We start from the raw sequence: 17,908 nt of genomic DNA, 5'->3' as shown, positions 1-17,908 counted from the left end.
GAAGACTTTGTTTTTCTTCCAGTTTTATTTCACTCTAGTCTGCTTATCTAAGAAGAGATGTGGTGTTGTTTTTGAATGGCTTGTTCCCCACTACTATATTCTTATTTTCATTTTTCCAGCCAGTCTGTTTCCAAAGACCCCGTCAATGAAGTCATCATACATCAGGTAATGTTCCAAGATACCCAGGGTTTGAACTTTCTATGGTTCTTTCTAATATATGGCTATGCTCTTGTGAATGCACAGGCAACTGTCTGAAATCTTTATTGACTGAAAGGAAAAATATTCCTGCCTTACATTAGGCTGAATTCACCTTTTACATTGTCTTTTTATAAGCAGTGGAACAAGCTGGGGAGAGAAGTAAAGTGTTATGTAGGCTAGCAGGAGGTTGCTTTCAAAACTGTTGGGGAAATACACACCAAATGCTTTCACTGGCCACTGTGAATCACTTCTGCTAATAACAATTTCTAATTAATTCCCTTTAAGTCACATGCCACAACCATTGTGGTAGAAAGACTTAATATTTTCAACTTTAAATGGGACTTTTTAACCTTTAGTCTAGAAGCTATGGAGCTCAGAGAAATTAGACCAATTTTGTGAACTTGGATGATAATTATTGAAGATAATTTTTAATGAATATCACTAATTATTAAATAATAATTATCATTAACTGAATTAATCGATTTTTACTCCCTTCAAGGCAATATTGTGTTTAATGCATTTAATGAAAACACCAAAGCAAAATGGGATTAAGCAGAAGCTCACCAATACTGAACATGCACCGTTCTGTCTCCCAGGGTCAAGTTCCCTAGTGCTGCTCATTTCACTATTAAATAATAAAATTATTCAGATATTTCATTAACTGAGTGTTACCTTTTCTACTCATCGTAAAGTAAGAAGCAATAGTAACATGGACAACAATTATTCCTCTACTGATAGAAGTATAAATAGTGGCTTATGATATTGTGGTTGTTGTAAGTACTGCAAACTGTCATGGAGACAATAATTACTTGAAAATAAGATCTAGTTAATATTTACCTTGCTGTTAAAAAGCACAACTATTTCTGCATGGCAGGTGGTTTAACTATTCTGGTAATTTTACTTCAGTGTAACTGGTTTCCTCTTTGCCTATGTAGTTTAATTATTTTTGCAAGTGAAATATTATCATGAAATCAGATATCACTGGGTTTTGAATATGAGCTTAGAAAAATTAATATCTACTTTTCATCTTATACTGGAACTCTGCTACCTTGGAAATAAAAGACATACTCCAGAGTAAGCCACAGTCTCTACCTATTTTTCATTCCTGCACATCTCCCAGGCTCATGCTCTAACAACTTCCAACTTCCCATAAAATTAGGCTGACTCTTTCTCCTCACAAACAATTTGATGCTTTGTCCTCTGCACAAATCTCTTCTTCACCTTAACCTGCCCATTTCTTTATGTGGGAAACCTTTCCTCCTTCAGACTTTCTTCCACAGCACAAATGTGTCCTGTAAGATCTTGGTAACTGACAAACTGCACTTGCTCCATCTAACAGAACACTAGCAGAATCTGTGGAAGGTCTATGTAAGGCATTTATCCTGAAACCACCAAAGGTGTAGGACACTCAGGAAATAGTAAGCACTAAGGAGCTAGACCCTGGGAGACAGAATGGTGGATCCTCAGTATTGGTGAGCTTCTGCTCAATCCCATTTTGCTTTGATGTTTTCATTACATGCATTAAAGACAATTTTACCTTGAAGGAAGTAAAACTTGTGATTAAACTAGAAAAGAGAGGCACCATTACTTCCAGCTCACTTTGTTTCTAGAGGGAATCTTTTTGTCGTTCAGCCTTGGTACTCTGATATCCCAGTTTATCACCAAAAATCAGGAGTTGAAGTTAATCCACTATTCTTAGAAATTGTGTGTGACAGAGATCAAACACAGGAAAACTTCCTAGTCTTCTCTAGTGAATAGGAGAGGGGACCATCAACTTCCCAGACACAGTAGGTGAAGTGAAACGGGTGCTCTCTCCTTTGGGACACAAGTTTCTCCTACATCATCCTTCTAAAATGCCAAGGAAAACCCACTTGTCTTTGAGTTATCAAGAGATAGAATTAGAGGTTATTACTCTAAATCTTCTGCTGCTCCTCATAGAAAAGGGTCAGTGTCAGGCTATATGGCAAGATTTAGGCCCATCATGAGAATATTTAAATACATGGTTTGTTCACATCAAATTAGGCTTTTCAGTCAATATCAGGAAGTAATTCATTCAGATTAAATAGGCTACTGCAAGAAATAAGGAGAAAATATCAATATATAGAAGTAAGTAAGTGTAAAAATAACTCACCAATTTCAAAGCTCCCATTGATAAGACCAACTATAGATGTGGGGATATCAAATTGTCTCTCTATTTGTGTGAGCATGGAATTCATATAAACTCCTGATAGTGATTTGGATACATATGCACATGTTAATGCCAAAAGAAACATCTAAGAAGAAAAATATTTAAGAAAAAAATGTAAACTTTTGGTTTTCATATGTATCTGATCAAACAACTTCCACCATGAGGTAAATGATTATCTCCATCATAAATAGTCCTTGAACATGCAACAAATTTTAAAGTGTAGTATCTTCTGTATGTCACTGTGTTCTCATTCTGGAAAAACAGAGTTAGAACAGTTGGTTAGCAGTGGTAAGTTTTGTAGATATTTATGGATTTCCTCTCTTATCAGTGTACCTTATTCATACAGAAAGACATGGAGATGTTCTATGTAACACACAGCTATTGATGGGTCATCAGCACTATACCTACAGGTCACACATTGTCCACTTTATGGAGGAGAAAGAAGAGAACACAGAACTATACCAAGGCATTGTGTCTGCAGCAAGTCTACTGTGCTCTCTTTGCAGGAATGACAGGTCTCTGGATTTACTTGTGTAGTTCAACACTTTGTCCTATTTTCTGCATTCTTGGACACAATAAGCTACATTCTCACTGTTGGTGTCAATGGCCATAGAAAAGATATCTAATTTTTATTCTTTCCTGGTCCAATATCCTCTGTAACACTTTATCTCATTAGTGGAAGTGATGTTCAAAGAAAACCAGGGCAAAACATTTCAGGGGTCCCTCGGGTGCAGGATAAAGGGTGGCTATGCAGATAATGATGCTCACTACCTGTCTGTGACTAATTAACTCACTTTGAGTAATGTAGTGAATGAATTTCCTTTTTCCCCCAGCTTATCTTCTAGCAGCTGATTGATGACAAAAGTCACTATACTATCTTCTCTGAAATACTATGCAAATTTATTGTGTTAGATTAGGGTTTAGTGCTTTTAAACTTATTGTCTCAAGTGCCAACCAATTTGGATAAAACAGAGCAGAACAATATCCAAAAAAAAATGAAGAAGAAAGAGAGAGAGAGAGAGAGAGAGAGAGAGAGAGAGAGAGAGAGAGAGAAATAGAAAAGAAAAAGAATCGAGAGTAAAATGTGAACACCTAGTTCACTGTAGGTCAAAAGTATAGATGTTTGTTTTCTAATTCCAAATGCAATTTGCATAGATGTTCTTTGATCTCACTGTAACTCTCTCAGGGTATGTGATTGAGATTTGAAAATGTTCACATAAGTGTTATATTTCAGATCCTATCATTATAGTCAAGGTCTACTAAATTTCAAAAAGTCAGATTTGTGAAGATCATTTACTCTATTTATGTTTTGAAGCAAAAAGCTAAATACTTTCTTCCTTTGTCTTTCCTCTAAAATACATTTTTTTTCTATGCAGAAAACAAAAGGAACCAATGGCTAGGCTCATTCTGGTCTATTGCTACATAACACCTATATTTAAAAATCTAATCCTACTAACTTTTTACCTCAGTACTCTATAATCTGCAGCAAACTCCTTTAGAGCAGTCTTTTCCTGCTTTCTAGGGGAGTTTCTTTTTCTTTCATCCTATGTTTCTGTGTATGTGTACACACATTTTCTGTGATGAGTTAATGTATGAATATGTACATGGGGAGATCAGAAGACAATCTCAGGAAAATTCCTCAATATTTGTACATTGTTTAAAAAAGAACATGTGGAATTCACCTAGAAGGCAATGCTGGCTAACCAGTGAGTCCCAACTATCTGACTGACATCAGCTTTCCATGCTGGAATTACAGTTATATATTGCCATATCTAATTTTTATATAAACTTTGGGGACTGAACTCAAGCCCGCCTGCCTAAAAAGCAGTACTTTACTGATCAAGGTGCCTGTCCCATCCCCTTGATAAATGTTCCTGTCTTTTCTTTAGTAATTTTTATTGACTAAACTTACTGTTTGTTAATTTCATACATACATAGTATGTTCACTTTCTCTCCTTTCCTCTCTCTCTCTCTCTCTCTCTCTCTCTCTCTCTCTCTCTCTCTCTCTCTTTCTCTCTCTTGCCCATCAACATCTTTTTGTTAATATCAGTCTTTTTCTAAGCTTTATGAGTTTTGATTTTGTTTTGTTGACTAACAGGTGGTATTGAACCACCATGTTGTGTGGGACTTTTTTCCTTATTCACTAGTGGTTTGAATATTTTCCCATAACATTTATCCAAATATCTAGTTATTAAACTCCAAAGTAACTGTAGTGGATTGAATAGGCATGGACCTCATAAGATCATACATAGATTTGAATGCTTGGCCACCAGGAACTGACACTAGAGTAGATGTGGCCTTGTTGGATGAAGTATGTCAGTAGGAATGGAATTTGAGGTTTTAGAAGCTCCAGCAAGCCCAGTATCATAATTTTCTTGCTGCCTGTCAATCTTGATGTAGAATTCTTAACTTGTTTTCTAGCACCACACCTAGTGGTTATCATGGTGTTTCTTCATAGCCATAAAAACCCTAACTAAAACAGTTAACAAAAGCAAACTACTGGGCACTACTGCTTATAATGATACTTAATGACTTCTCTCTACAAATACAGTCTAGTAATCATAATACTTATCATTATCCTAAGATCTGAAGCTAGAAATGTGACTCAGTAGTTAAAAGCACTGGCTGTTCTTCTTGAAAACTTGTGTTATGTTCCAAGCACCAACATGGTGGTTCAAAGCCACCTGTAACTCCAGTTTCAGGTGACCCAATACCTTCTGTCCTCCAAAGATACAAGACACAAAAATGGTGTACCAACATACATGGGAGCAAAACGTTCACATGCATAAAATAAAATGTAAATGTAAAGAAATTAAAGCACCTTAAAAGTGTTTTAAACCATTCTAAGATGCTTTCAACATCTAAAAGGAGGTACAGCTCAGGAAAAGAGAAGTTGCCTAGTGTATGTAAGTGCCTGGATTTAGTCCATCATATCAGCAGTGTAGGATAACGCTGGGAAGTGAGCAGATACATATACAGTGACAGAGATAGACACAGAGATACAAACACATACACAGTGAGGACATAGAAAGACATTTTAAATCTTAAAATGTAGGACTGCCATTATCCCTTTCAAATGAATAACACTGACATATATACAGATTGCATAAATTGTCCAGAATGGCACATCCAGTAAGCATCTGGCAAGGATTAGGAGCCAAGGGATCTTGGCTTCTCAGAAGCTTGTAAGAACTTGAGGGTGGTTGGCTTGCAATAATTTGTACATCATTACAAGTAACAGTATTTTCCAGGGGCTGAGTCTGAAGCCTCTTTTACATTAATATGCAGATTCAACTATACGTGAATAAAGACAAAATGAACTTTTAATAGGATGACATAAGAGACAGCATCTTAGAGAGTAACATCTTGAGGAACTGCAGAAACTAAGCCAATGCTTGAATTTCATGGGTTAATGTACGCTCACATTCTTTGATGTAAAAATGCCTCTGGAGCTATGAGAACAATAATTATTTCTAAAATACTGAACCCCACCAAAGCAGCTCACAGACTGTACTATTTTCTTACAAACAATGATTATTATACTGCCAAAGCTTGAAGAAAATATTTTTCTAGCCAGGTCATAAAGTCATCTTTCCATATTAATGAACAAAGTACCTCTGCTGTGGAGGTGATTTCCAGCTACAAACCCTCACCTTCTGTCAGGACCCTAGAGCTGAGCACTGGATTAACCTCTGATTTCAGACTAAATTCTATCACAGTATAATACACATCTCAAACATTTTAAACCCCATTCTTCTTTAGAAACCTCTAGAGTAGTGGTTCTCAAGATTCCTAATGCTGTGACCATGAAATACAGTTCTTCCTGCTGTGTTGACTCCAACCATAAATCTATTTCATTGTTACTTTGTAAATTTCATTTTACTACTGTTATGAGTTGTAATTTAAATATCATATATGCAGGATAACTGATATGTAACCTCTGTGAAAGGGTCTCTGATCCATATGTTGAGAACTCACAAGCTGAGAACCACTGCCCTAAATTATTCTGTTTTCTGAATGAATAATACTGGTTAGACATCCCTCATTATAAAACCAACAGTTTCTAATGTAAGAAATTAACAACACATTGGGTAAAAAAGCATTTGTGTTCAAAATTTTTATGTGACTGAGCGACAATACAAGCACTTTCAAAGATTGCTTTAAATCTTTATGACTCTCATGAGTATGTACATGCATACAGAGAAACAATCCACACCTTCATCTTGGAAAAGAATCTTCCCTCTTGTGTAGCAATCTTTTTCTCTGTTTTTTCCATGGTGATCTTCTGGTTGTTTCTAGTGCCTTTGCTCTAAAAGTCCTACTGCAGTCTTTCTAAGAAAAGAGAAAGTTGTTAAATAAGTTATTTTCTGAACTGTAACAAGTCATTCAAAAAAGATCTCTCTTAGGGATAGGATGTCTTAGTGAGAGTTTCTGTTGCTGTGACAAAATACCAGGACCAAAAGGTAATTAAAGGGAAAGGGTTTATTTTAGCTCACAGTTGTATATTACAGTTCTTCCCTGAGGGAAGTCAGGACAGGAATTCAAAACACCAACCAAGATGCTAGAGCCAATGCAAAAGCCATGGAGAAATGATACTTCCTGCTTTGCTCCTCATGACTTGCTTGGCCTGCTTATACAACCCAGGACTAACTACCAGACAGAGTCCCACCTACAGTGTTATGGGCCCTCTCATATCAATTACAAATCAAGAAAATGCACTACATGCTAGACCATAGGTCAATCTCATTGGAACATTTTTCTCAACTGAGGTTCCCTCTTCCCAAATTACTCTAGTGAATATCAAGTTCTTATAAAGTTGTCCAGCACACCTAAAGGGGTGGTTCAGTGGTAAACTGTTTGATTCTTAAGCTTGAGACCATAAGTTTTGTACTTCTTAGCAGGCAAGTAAAAAAGCTAAGCTTCTCTGCACATGCCTATAAGCCTATCACTGGGAGAACTCAAAGAACAGGATCACTGCAGTGTGAAAATCTGACACTCTAACCACATTAACCACCAAGAAGTTGAATAAAGAGACCTCCGTCATAAAACATAAGGTAGAACGTTCTACAAGGAGACATTCAGCATTGACTTCTGGCTTCTGTAATATGCACATGTATACGTGAACACCTGCACACATGCTTATGGAGAGACAAACCCATATACACAAACCCATAAATGCACTGAACACACACACACACACACAAATAGGAATAATTTAACCAGTACCTGAAATGTTACAAAAACACCTAGGAAATTTTTTCTTTGATTGGTTTTCGGTTTTTGCCTTTTCTGTTTTTATTTACTCTGGCTAACCTGTTAAATAACTGCATAGGGTAGAATTGGATTTGTTTGATTTCTACTAAAAAAAGCAAACACAAAATTTTATCCTGATTATTTGGCAATATTAAAGATACCCTCAGAGATTGTTAGACTCTGACCTTAAGTTAATGACAAATGTGGTTAAAAGCAAGCTTTTGAATTCTTTAGCCAAAGCAAATGAGACCGAAGTGATGCCTTTTGAACTGACCTTGAAGGTTCCTGCCTTTACAAGTGGGACATCTGTTGTGCTTGTACTAAGCCTTTGCTTCACTGAAGCCTAAGCTAAGTTTCCTTTAGGGGTTCTTTGCATTCCAAGACTTCTCTGGAGTCTCAAGAAGAAAAACTGTGGATTCCCAGAAACCTGCAGAGACACAGAATCATTTTAATCATAAAAACAGCCAAAGTGGAAATAACAATTAAGTCTAAGATCTGGGGAAGAATCTAGCAATTCATGTTTGAAAAATGTAGAAGTTAGGAAAAGACCAGATACCTAAATAGAAAGTTCTATATGCTTATTCATGATCTACAGATTATATATGGACAAACATGTCTCTCTGTGTATAGGTGATATGTCATTACAAGTATTTATATGCAATGGAGGAAAGGGACATGTTCTATTCAGCCTCATTAAACTTTCTACTTTTCATCTTGAAAGTACAATTTTTCATATTTATTCTATAGAATTTATTTCAACATACCTGGATGGTTTCTCAAATGTATTTACAGCATTAACTTATGAAAATCCTCTGAACACATCCACATCATAAATGATTTGGAATGGCACTGAGTATATAAAACGTTGTAAACATTTATCAGAGTTCCAAATCCCAGCCACCACTGAGTGATTATGTATGACCCCAGTTCTTTTTACTGCCTTGTACTTCCAACAAATACTTATTGAACACTTACTATGTGCCAAGCCCTACATGAACCACCAAGATCCAACAAAGAAGACAAGCAACAAAAGATTCAGTCACCAGAGAAAGTTGCTTGGACCCAGATCTCCTGGGAAAGCTAACAATTTCCAAATAAATAAATAAATAAATAAATACTGCACTAAGATAGGATTGGGCTATGCCTCTTGGGAAAGCTAAAATTTCCAAATAAATAAAATAAAATAAATAAAATAAAATAAAATAAAATAAAATAAAATAAATACTACTCCACTGAGATAGAATGGTGCCATGAAAGTTGAGGTACAACTTATTTATTCTGTAAATAGGGCTGAAAATTTGCAGGATGTAGATGAAAATTATAAGGACTATCTTGACAATTCTGAACAGGCTTACAAATAAAACCTCCAGATAGAAGGCTCCCACATAAAACTTTAAGTCCACTTAACTTCCTGAGAGGACATGATACTGATTTTGAAAAGAATTGTAGAATGGGGTGATTTCTAGAACAGAGGAAGCTCATAATTCAAATCTACGTGACATATGGAAGAAACATCAAATTCTCAACTTTCTTCACATGGCTCTATTTTTATCATTCATAGTGCATTTTTTCATTAGCCTTTTTTTCTTCTGTTCTTCCTTGCTCATACCTGACTAGGAATGGTTTACCCTGTAAGCTCCTTGAGACATGAGAGTGGCCAGGCTTCTCCACTGGGAATCTCCAATCCTGAGGTCCTACCATCTGTATATTCTAACTTCCCTAACAGCTGGACATAGCCCCTGTCCTACAGAGTAAACAGCCCAAGCTCTGGACTTTAAATCCCACCAATTCCCACCCTAAATACTCCACCCCAAAGAAATTCCATAAAGAAAACCCACATTGTGCTCAGTTCTCTGCTGGTTCTCTCCTGAGCCGAGGCAGATACCCTCCTGGGTTCATCCTTCCTAGGTTCATACTTCCTAGTAATTCTCTTACATGAGGTTTGTTGTACAGTGGAACTTTATGGTATTCCTTGGCTTTCAACTGTCAGGATATCTTTCTTCTCAGAGCTGTAAAACTTACATTGGTTCTGTGACTCACATAGGCTTTCCTGGTGCCTATTTCCCCCCTTGAGTTCTAAGCTGCACTAAGATGCTATCCCTCTAGTCTACCAGCAACAGATTGACCTTCCGGATCGCCAAGTGCTCAGCACTTCCATCAAACAGTGGCAATTAGGTAAGATTCCTTTCGGGTCAGTGTAAATGTTTCCCTGAGTACAAGGACGAGACCATTGAACATCTCTCCCTCATCTAGGATTCTTAAAGATGAAGGTACTCCCAGCCACCATCATTAAAGCTATGGCTGGCCCACTTCACCTGGCCCCATTCAGCCACATACCTTTCAAGCTTCAACCTTGGAGTTTCCTTAGGTCCATACGTTTTGTGTACGAGTCGCATTAGACCTTTGTTTTTGTGCTGTTCCACTTCAATTAAAAGTTGACTCTAGAGTTGGGGTATGGCTCCCCACTTCTAGACCCAAGCATACTTGTTGAAAGGTTTCCTCCAAATTCTCTCTCCCATATCAGGTGATCCATTTAACTTTGTGTCAGAGAAAGGAGAGAAAAACAACGACAAAAAGGACAGACTACTACGGGGACTATGACTACTCACCGCATGCTCTTTTGGCTTTGAACTCTCTAAAATTTTGCTAAGGTTGTTAAATCTAACCTCAAGATTTTTAAGCATACCGAATATGACTAAAAACCTGTAAAATCTGTAACATAATGGTTAACCTAAAACTCGTAACACTAGTGTTGATGGTTAAAAATCTATACATAGGTAGTCTTAAAAGAAATGAGTGTTGCTGCAATCTCAATGGATTCTCCTCTTCCATCAGAATGGAAGCAGCTATGAGTCTGACATCCATCTTCGCAAGAGTTGGGAAGAATGGATTTTTTTTTTCTGAAAATTTCATTTACTTGTTTACTTATTTATTTACACCCCAGTGTGAGGAACAACATAATGTGAAAGTTATTGGGACCCAGGCCTGTTCAAACTCTTATAAACCATTTTAACTGTGCCCATGGTGCCATCAAGAGAGACTTTGGGAAAACATCCTCATATTCTTCAGGATGTGAGAACGTGAAGCGCAGAAGATCCTACAGCCCTCTTAGGTTTGGCCATTGACACCTGAGGAGTCCCAGTTCCCTTTGGCCCAACCATTGCCATCTCCTACAGGGAGCCTCAGGTAGTCATCGTAGTATCAGGGTGACCCAACTCCTTCCTTCTGGGAGTTGGAACCATGTATTTTGTTATGACAGAGTTTAGAGGATTCACCTCTCCTTTCCCTTTGTTATTGTCAGTTTAGGGGGACAGCCTTAACATACTTCCCAAACCTCACCACTTTGCTGTATTTTTAGGGGTATTCCCCTTGCCTACTTTTTCCTAGTGGTACCAACCTGTCCTGTAACCTCGTTGGGAAGGGACTTCCTAGCCAAAGTTGAAGCTTCATTTTTTTTTTTCTTTTTGTTCATCTCTTGACCCCAGATCCAAAATCTGTCCTCCTCTTTGTTCTTGTCTAAACCACACAGTCTGGCACAAAGTTTTCCCTTGCCAGCTTTTCAGGTGGATTCCCTAGTATGGTATACCAAAACCCCTTTATAGAAAAACAGCATTCCCCTTTCATTCAGTTAAAAAACCCTTTCACTCCCTTCCAAGGGAAAAGGTGAGATGTAGCCTACCCACCTGATTCTGATTGTTTGGAAAGTTACGTCTATCTGTATTCGGTGTGCAGATGGGACTATATTTTCTGGTTTTTTTTTTTTTTTTGTAAGTTCCATTGTTAACAAGGGAGCAAAAATGAAATAAATCAGGCTGAATGAATTATGGTTAGTTGAAGGTATAAATGATGGCAGACACTACACATTTTGTTTCTGACTGGTGTGCAAACTTTCTATGTTCTGTGATTTTTATTTTGTTTTTGCTTTGTCTCCTGCTGCTGCCAGCTGCCAGCCACCACTTGCTACGTTTGTAATGTCCAGAGGGGGGAAAGATATCTCTGAGCATTTTTGTCACTAAATTCAGTTTGTTAAAGATAGGTTTTAAAAACAATATTTGTTTAATAAATTATTAACGCTGCACCTTCATGCATTCACATGCAAGAATGTAAAGTTGCCTGAAACTTAAATTCTTATATGGGAATCATTGAGGTTAACCTTTGAGTCACCTGTTGCTGTCATCTCTCATCAATTCTTCTACCTTCTAACATGCAAGGGTCTTCAAACATTACTCCCGTTCCAAGGTCTCTTCAAGTAGTATTAATAGAGGTTGCCTTACCCTTCAGCACTGTGCACATCATAACATCTCAAACTGATTCAAGCTGCTGATTTGATATCTAAACTTGCTCTCTCCTCTCTTCTGTTATTGCCTATCTATACCTGCCTGTGCTAGATCTTACATGTGGATGTGTAATATCCAAGAGACATCTGTCTCTCACCAACTACCTGTCATTGTAAGTTCTGGAAATTCCTCAATATCAGAGTGTTAAAAGTCAGTTAAGTCCCCTGCAACTCTCTATTTTCTCTATGAGAAAAAAAAACTGTAAAAAGTGGCCACAAACTTAAATTGGTTACCCACATTGATCCTGAAAATATTTTAGGACAATCTGGGCCATTCCAGTTGCATATCAGCTACTGAATAACACTCTGCCTGGTCACTTTGGAGAGTGCTGGTTGAGTCCTTCTAGATGTTGAAGGATATTTGATCATACTGTGTATGCCAAGATTGCATTATTTACTGAAAAATAAACCAAACAATTGTTTCTAGGTGTGCTGTGGCTCAGCCCTTAGCACACAATATTGATCCCTCTGGCTGGAATAAAGACAGAACATTAGTATTCACCTATAGTTTGAAACAATGAAGGTAGTTAGTTTGTAGAAGAAAGTGCTCACATTAGAAAGTGATGTTTAATAGAGTAGCAGACAAAGTGATGAATCAGAGAAAGATTTGACAGAAGAGGATATGCCCAACTCTTATCAGAAAAGAGAGGAAAGGTAAGCTACTTAAGAGAGCAATGCAGACAGGGAAGGACATAGTTTTAGAGGGAGAGTTATACAAACACAGGTTGAAGAGAGAATAAACTAGACACAGGTAAAAACCAAAGGAGCCAGAATATGAGAAGGAGCCAGAAGATTAGAACAGATTCCCTAAGTTAGTATGAGGCCAAGCAGAGACACTCAGGAGAGGCAGAGACAGAGAAGTCAGATTGAATTAGTCAGCTTATAGAGGAGTTTTAAGCCAAAACATCTGAGTTGAACCAGCCAGTAAGAGCATAGAAAGAACTAGGAAGGTATTCAGCAGCAAGTTATAAAGGCAGAAAACATTCTAGGCCTCGGGTAGATTGTACAGAAGCTAGAAGCTTCCAGAGCTAGGCCTAGGTTTTCAGATAGAGCCAGAAGCTTCAGAGATGTCAACTACATCTGGCAAATAAAAGTTGCTGTTATTTCCTGAGTCAAATTCTTGACCACAATTTATAGCCTCACCCACCGGACTACTATACTCTCTTACCTCACCTCTCATTACCATCAGTCTTCATAAAAGTTCATCTGGATTCTCCAATTGGTGGCTCAGACCATCTTACACTCCAGGACAAAATAAATTCACTGACTACTGTTCTATTACAAAATCAGTGAAGATTAGATTTACAGTAGAGGCAGGTTGTCTTTGTTTCTTCTTTAGGGAGGAATTTTGCTTCTATGTTAACCAATAGAATATAGTAGACAAAATCTGACAACTCCAGACAGATCAACAAGACCATTTCAGAAACAGCTCCTCAGTCCCACTGGCCAGTAGATCATTGACCGTTCAATATGTATTTAGATATTACCTTTGTTAACCTCCTTTCTCCTTATTTCTTAATCTAGTCATACCCTATCATATAAACTTCATTTGTAGATTTCTTCAATAGCCAATCCAAAATATTTCTAACCAGACTTTTAAGTAGTTGCTACTACAAGCTTACCAGTCCCGAGATATGAATCAAAATTCAAGGGATTTCCAATTATACACCAATGGTGAAAATCAAGTTTGTCCCAAGGACTTTGATGCCCTGATTCAGCATAAAGCAGTCTCTTGATAACTTATTCATGCCCTGTCCTGGGTTTTTAAATATAGTAAACACAAAAGAGTGTGTAAGCCTTAATAATTCCACTTGAAAAGTTTGTTGTATAGTTTGATTTTGTGGTAATCCTTGGCTCTTGACTGCCAAGATACCTTTCTCTTCAAAATGAAACACTTATACATCCTGTCCATCAATAAGAGAGAAGTTACTCCCATTTAAAACATGTTTTCACTTTTCTTAGTGGCTTAAAATATGACCATTCTAAATATCTATTTTTTATTTTTTATCCAAGAGAAACTGAAATCACCCCCCCACACACACACACACCTAGAATATCACTGGATACTTCTTTCCATGTGCACTAAGTAATCATCTCGGTAGTTTTATCACCATCTTCAAGATTCCTTTTAAAACACTTTTGCTGATTTAGAGAAGTTTTACAAACAAATCTCTTGACTATGAATAAATCATATAAAACTAAGCACTTGAAAATAGATTAAATGTTAATAAATTAATTCCTACCTTTCCTCTAATGTGACAACCTTTTACATGGAAAACATTATATCTTTCAGATGCACCTTAAAGATGTCTATAGAGAAAAAGAGGCAAAACAGTATCTGTTTCATTGATTCAACAAAATCTGTGTTCTTGAATCATATCACATTCTCTTGTTGAGAAATTCAAACATAAATGAGAAATGTACACAGATTAAGTGATAGCCAAATATCACTTGGTTAGCACAGGGTTGTTTCAACAATCACTTCTGTTCCCAGGATCACAGAACACATAGATAAATCCATATCAATGCTCATGAAAACAGCACATTGTACTTTTAATTAAGCAGAGAAACAAAATGGAATGTCTCCCTCTCTTTAACATCCACTTGAGGAGTGGGAGCATACCACACCCATTCTTAGGCAAGATTGGCCACAACTGTGAACCATTTTCATTGTTTGTTTTATTTTAAAGATATATGATGGAATGTCTGCTCTCAAACATTTTAAGAATACCATACAGAATTGCTAAGTGGGTGGGTAAGCATACTACTACAAAGCAGGTCTCTAGAACAGTAACTACCTTGTCACACTGACGCTCTACAGTCATTAAGCAGAAACACTAAGTAGGAGGCAACCTTCAGTTGATGATCCTTAATAACATCTCAAACATGGGAGAATATAGCTCTATACAAACTGAAGAAACACCTTCACTCCCACTCAGTCTCCACATAGTTTGTCTTATCAGAAAGCTCATGTTGTTCCTTGCATCTACTCTGTACTACTGAATTAAAGGCTTTGCTTTACCTTGGCCAAGTGAGAAGTAAATACACGACGAGATCATAGGAAACGGTCCTCTTGCTGGTGACGGTAAACGAAAACCACAGCAGCAAGTCTTATGTAAAGCACCTATTTCCAGAATCCTCAAATTGCCACTAGCAATGAGAGACAGCATATTGGATGCCTTCCAGCTGGAATCATTTTAGCCAATACCAATCCTGGGAAGGACATGAGGAATCTACAATGACTTGTTTGATTTCTAGCAAATGAGTTTACTTTGGTCAACTTCTTTCAATCAGAAATCGTAGGAGACAGCACTAAATTCCACCTGTTAAGCCTTACATATACAGATACAGTTTTATTTCCTACTTTTAAGATACATGGAATGTGCCCCTCTGAGAAAATTTATCCAGACATCTACGTTACTCATTCATGTGGTTTTTACCATGCAAAACAAGACTGGAACATGGGCAAACTCTTCACCAGCAATATAGCCAGCTTGTAAGTTTAGATGTATTCTAAGTCTAGACTCAAAAGCAGAACAGAAAATTCAAAACATGAGTTCTGTCTTTAAAAGGGGCAGCTGTGAATGGCATCAGTGTCACTCTCTGTATCAAACTTATGTAGAGAATGAGGAGATACTTATAGCCGAAGCCAGTTTTCCACATTCGAGTCACTTGTTTTGACCTAAGACTTACCAGGAAGTTTTAAGCTCTGTAACACACAGTTCTTTTGAAGCTATTTTGTCCTGTTTCTCTCTGTGCACTTTGTCCTCTGATGCTTGCTTCTATGTTCACTGGATTGTAGCAAAGAGAAAATATCTATTTAACATATTGATTGATGATTTTTTTGTTTGTTTTTCTTTTAACCTGCTTTCCTATTTACTTTCATCTAGAACATTAGCTAAATTGGTTTCAATAAAACACTGCCCTTTCATTTATTGGAAACACAGAGATTCTTATATCCCCCAGCTATTAAACACTGTCTCTGGAAACATACATGGATACATTTCTGTTTAACTCTTTCACATCTTAGTAAGATAAACTTTACATTTACAGCACTTTATATGTTCCCATGTATAGTCCTTATATAAGAAGGGGTAGTGGACTCTGTCAGAAAAAATGTAGCTAAAGTCAGATAGGTGGCTCAGTGGGTAAAAGCATAGCTGTGCTTGCAGGGGATATATGTTCATTTCCCAACCCATCCTCTCATAACCACCTATAACCTCTTCCAGGGGACCCAACACACTTTAGTCTTCTGGACTCTAAAGTCACTATGCAGACATGACACACAGATATAAATGCAGACAAAATACCTATACATATAACATAATTAGTAACTTAAAAATAAAAGTAAGAGAAAACAAGAAATTTCAAGGTACATCATTCTCTTGCTGAAGGGAACAGGTGACCTACAGACTCAAGGTGATTAAGACATCACGGAGTGCCCAAGAAGAATAAAAAAAATCAACTGTAATCATAAAGATTAAAAGTCAGAAATTAAAACAAGTGAATGAGAGATCTATCTGTCAATCCAGTTAATTTTTGAGTCTAAGAATATGAATGAGAGGTGCTTTGCAAAGAAGTTGATCAAGATCATGAGAAATATTCAGGAAGTATTTAGTTGAGTGGAAAGGAGGAGAAAAAGTGAATATAGGTGTCCACTTCAAACTACAAAATGACAATTTTATTTTAACTTCGATGCACAGAGTTAAAAAAATAAAAGCCAACCAACCAAACAAAAACTATGTATGAGCCCAGTAAGTACAATGTTAAAATATTGACTGTGAAGTCAGCTATTAATGGGTGAAGAAAAGAAGAGTCAAATATTTTATTTAACAATTACAGATAAAATCACAGATTGAGGTACATGATACATATGAAAAACTGATTAATTTAGCACATAAAGAATTACATCAGTATAACACTATCTTACAGAAAAATATGTGGAAGTATTTCTTGGTAAAAGGTATGAAAAGTGAGTAAAGTATTTGTGTGTTTATGTGTGATCACCTGTATGTGATATCCCCTGTGTGTGGCCATACCTGTATGTCACGTGCTTATACATATACCTACTGATGTTGAGAATTTTCTTTATCATTCTGCACTTTGTTAGTTGAGGCAGATTCTCTCAAGTGAACTCCACCACTAGTCTAGCTAGCCAGTTTACCAATGAAGTCTTGTCTCCAGGGACTCTTCCACCACACCTGTCCTGCTTTTATGTAGGTTCTGGGACTTACACTCCAGTCTTCATGCTTGCTTGGTGTGAGTATGTACTGGATTCTTTCCATAGCTCAAAAGTAGGAATTGTTTAAGACGGCAAGACCAACTGAAACCCAAACATATGCTTTGTTTGATTGTTTTTCATTTAAAATATCTTTGACAGCCCTCTGATATGGAAAACCTCAGCTTTTCTGGTGAGGGAATACGGAGTCCTTTCAGGCAAAGCAAAACAGTTTTCTGAACAGGAATTCTGGAAGCTTTGGATTCTAAAGTTAGCATTTGTCAAATATACTTAGCATTTGAAAAGTTATGTATTCACCTCTATTCACAAAGACAGCACTTTAAGTTGCTTTTATACTTTCCCTTGCCCCTACACTTGCTTACAAGAATCAATTGAAGTTTAATATTTAGCCATGGTAGAGCTAGCATGCTTCTGGAGTAACTCTTGAAAGTTCAGGAAAGTGATAATTAACACGAAATAAAATAAAATGTTCAGAACTCTCAATAAAGTTCTGAATTCCCAAAGGAGATAATAGAGAATAGGTCATTTTAAAAACTAAAAGATGTGAACCTGTTTCAGGAGACATGCAAGCAAGATCTTCATCTATGGCGCCCATCAGTCTGTCACTGTAGAATCCTAAACGAATTCTGTTATGGTGAGTACTCTGAGAACCTTAGTGACTCTGACTCTGGTCCTTGATGTCCACAGATGGCAC

The 17,908-nt window shown here is 37.1% G+C and overlaps 1 protein-coding gene across 4 annotated transcripts in view; it reads right to left on the bottom strand.

Moving 5' to 3' along the window:
• LOC114612598 (solute carrier organic anion transporter family member 1A1) overlaps window positions 1-15,116 on the bottom strand; it is a 60,524-nt gene extending 45,408 nt beyond the window's left edge. For 2 of the 4 annotated variants that reach the window (XM_028757565.1, XM_028757569.1), the window contains exons 1-4: window positions 14,998-15,116; window positions 7,914-8,066; window positions 6,603-6,718; window positions 2,330-2,471 (exon numbers count right to left, since the gene is read on the bottom strand). In XM_028757565.1, the coding sequence (XP_028613398.1) occupies window positions 2,330-2,471; window positions 6,603-6,662 (202 nt within the window). In that variant the 5' untranslated portion in view covers window positions 6,663-6,718; window positions 7,914-8,066; window positions 14,998-15,116. Of the gene's footprint in view, window positions 1-2,329; window positions 2,472-6,602; window positions 6,719-7,913; window positions 8,067-9,976; window positions 10,177-14,997 lie in introns of all 4 variants that reach the window. The other 2 variants (XM_028757566.1, XM_028757567.1) reach the window with 2 other exon arrangements.
• Window positions 15,117-17,908: the final 2,792 nt, after the last annotated feature.

This window comes from Grammomys surdaster, unplaced genomic scaffold (genome assembly GCF_004785775.1).
Source record: "Grammomys surdaster isolate TR1022 unplaced genomic scaffold, NIH_TR_1.0 126176, whole genome shotgun sequence".
Classification (NCBI taxonomy): domain Eukaryota; kingdom Metazoa; phylum Chordata; class Mammalia; order Rodentia; family Muridae; genus Grammomys; species Grammomys surdaster.
Note: the sequence above shows the minus strand (reverse complement) of the source record. Positions and strands in the feature narration are given on the sequence as shown.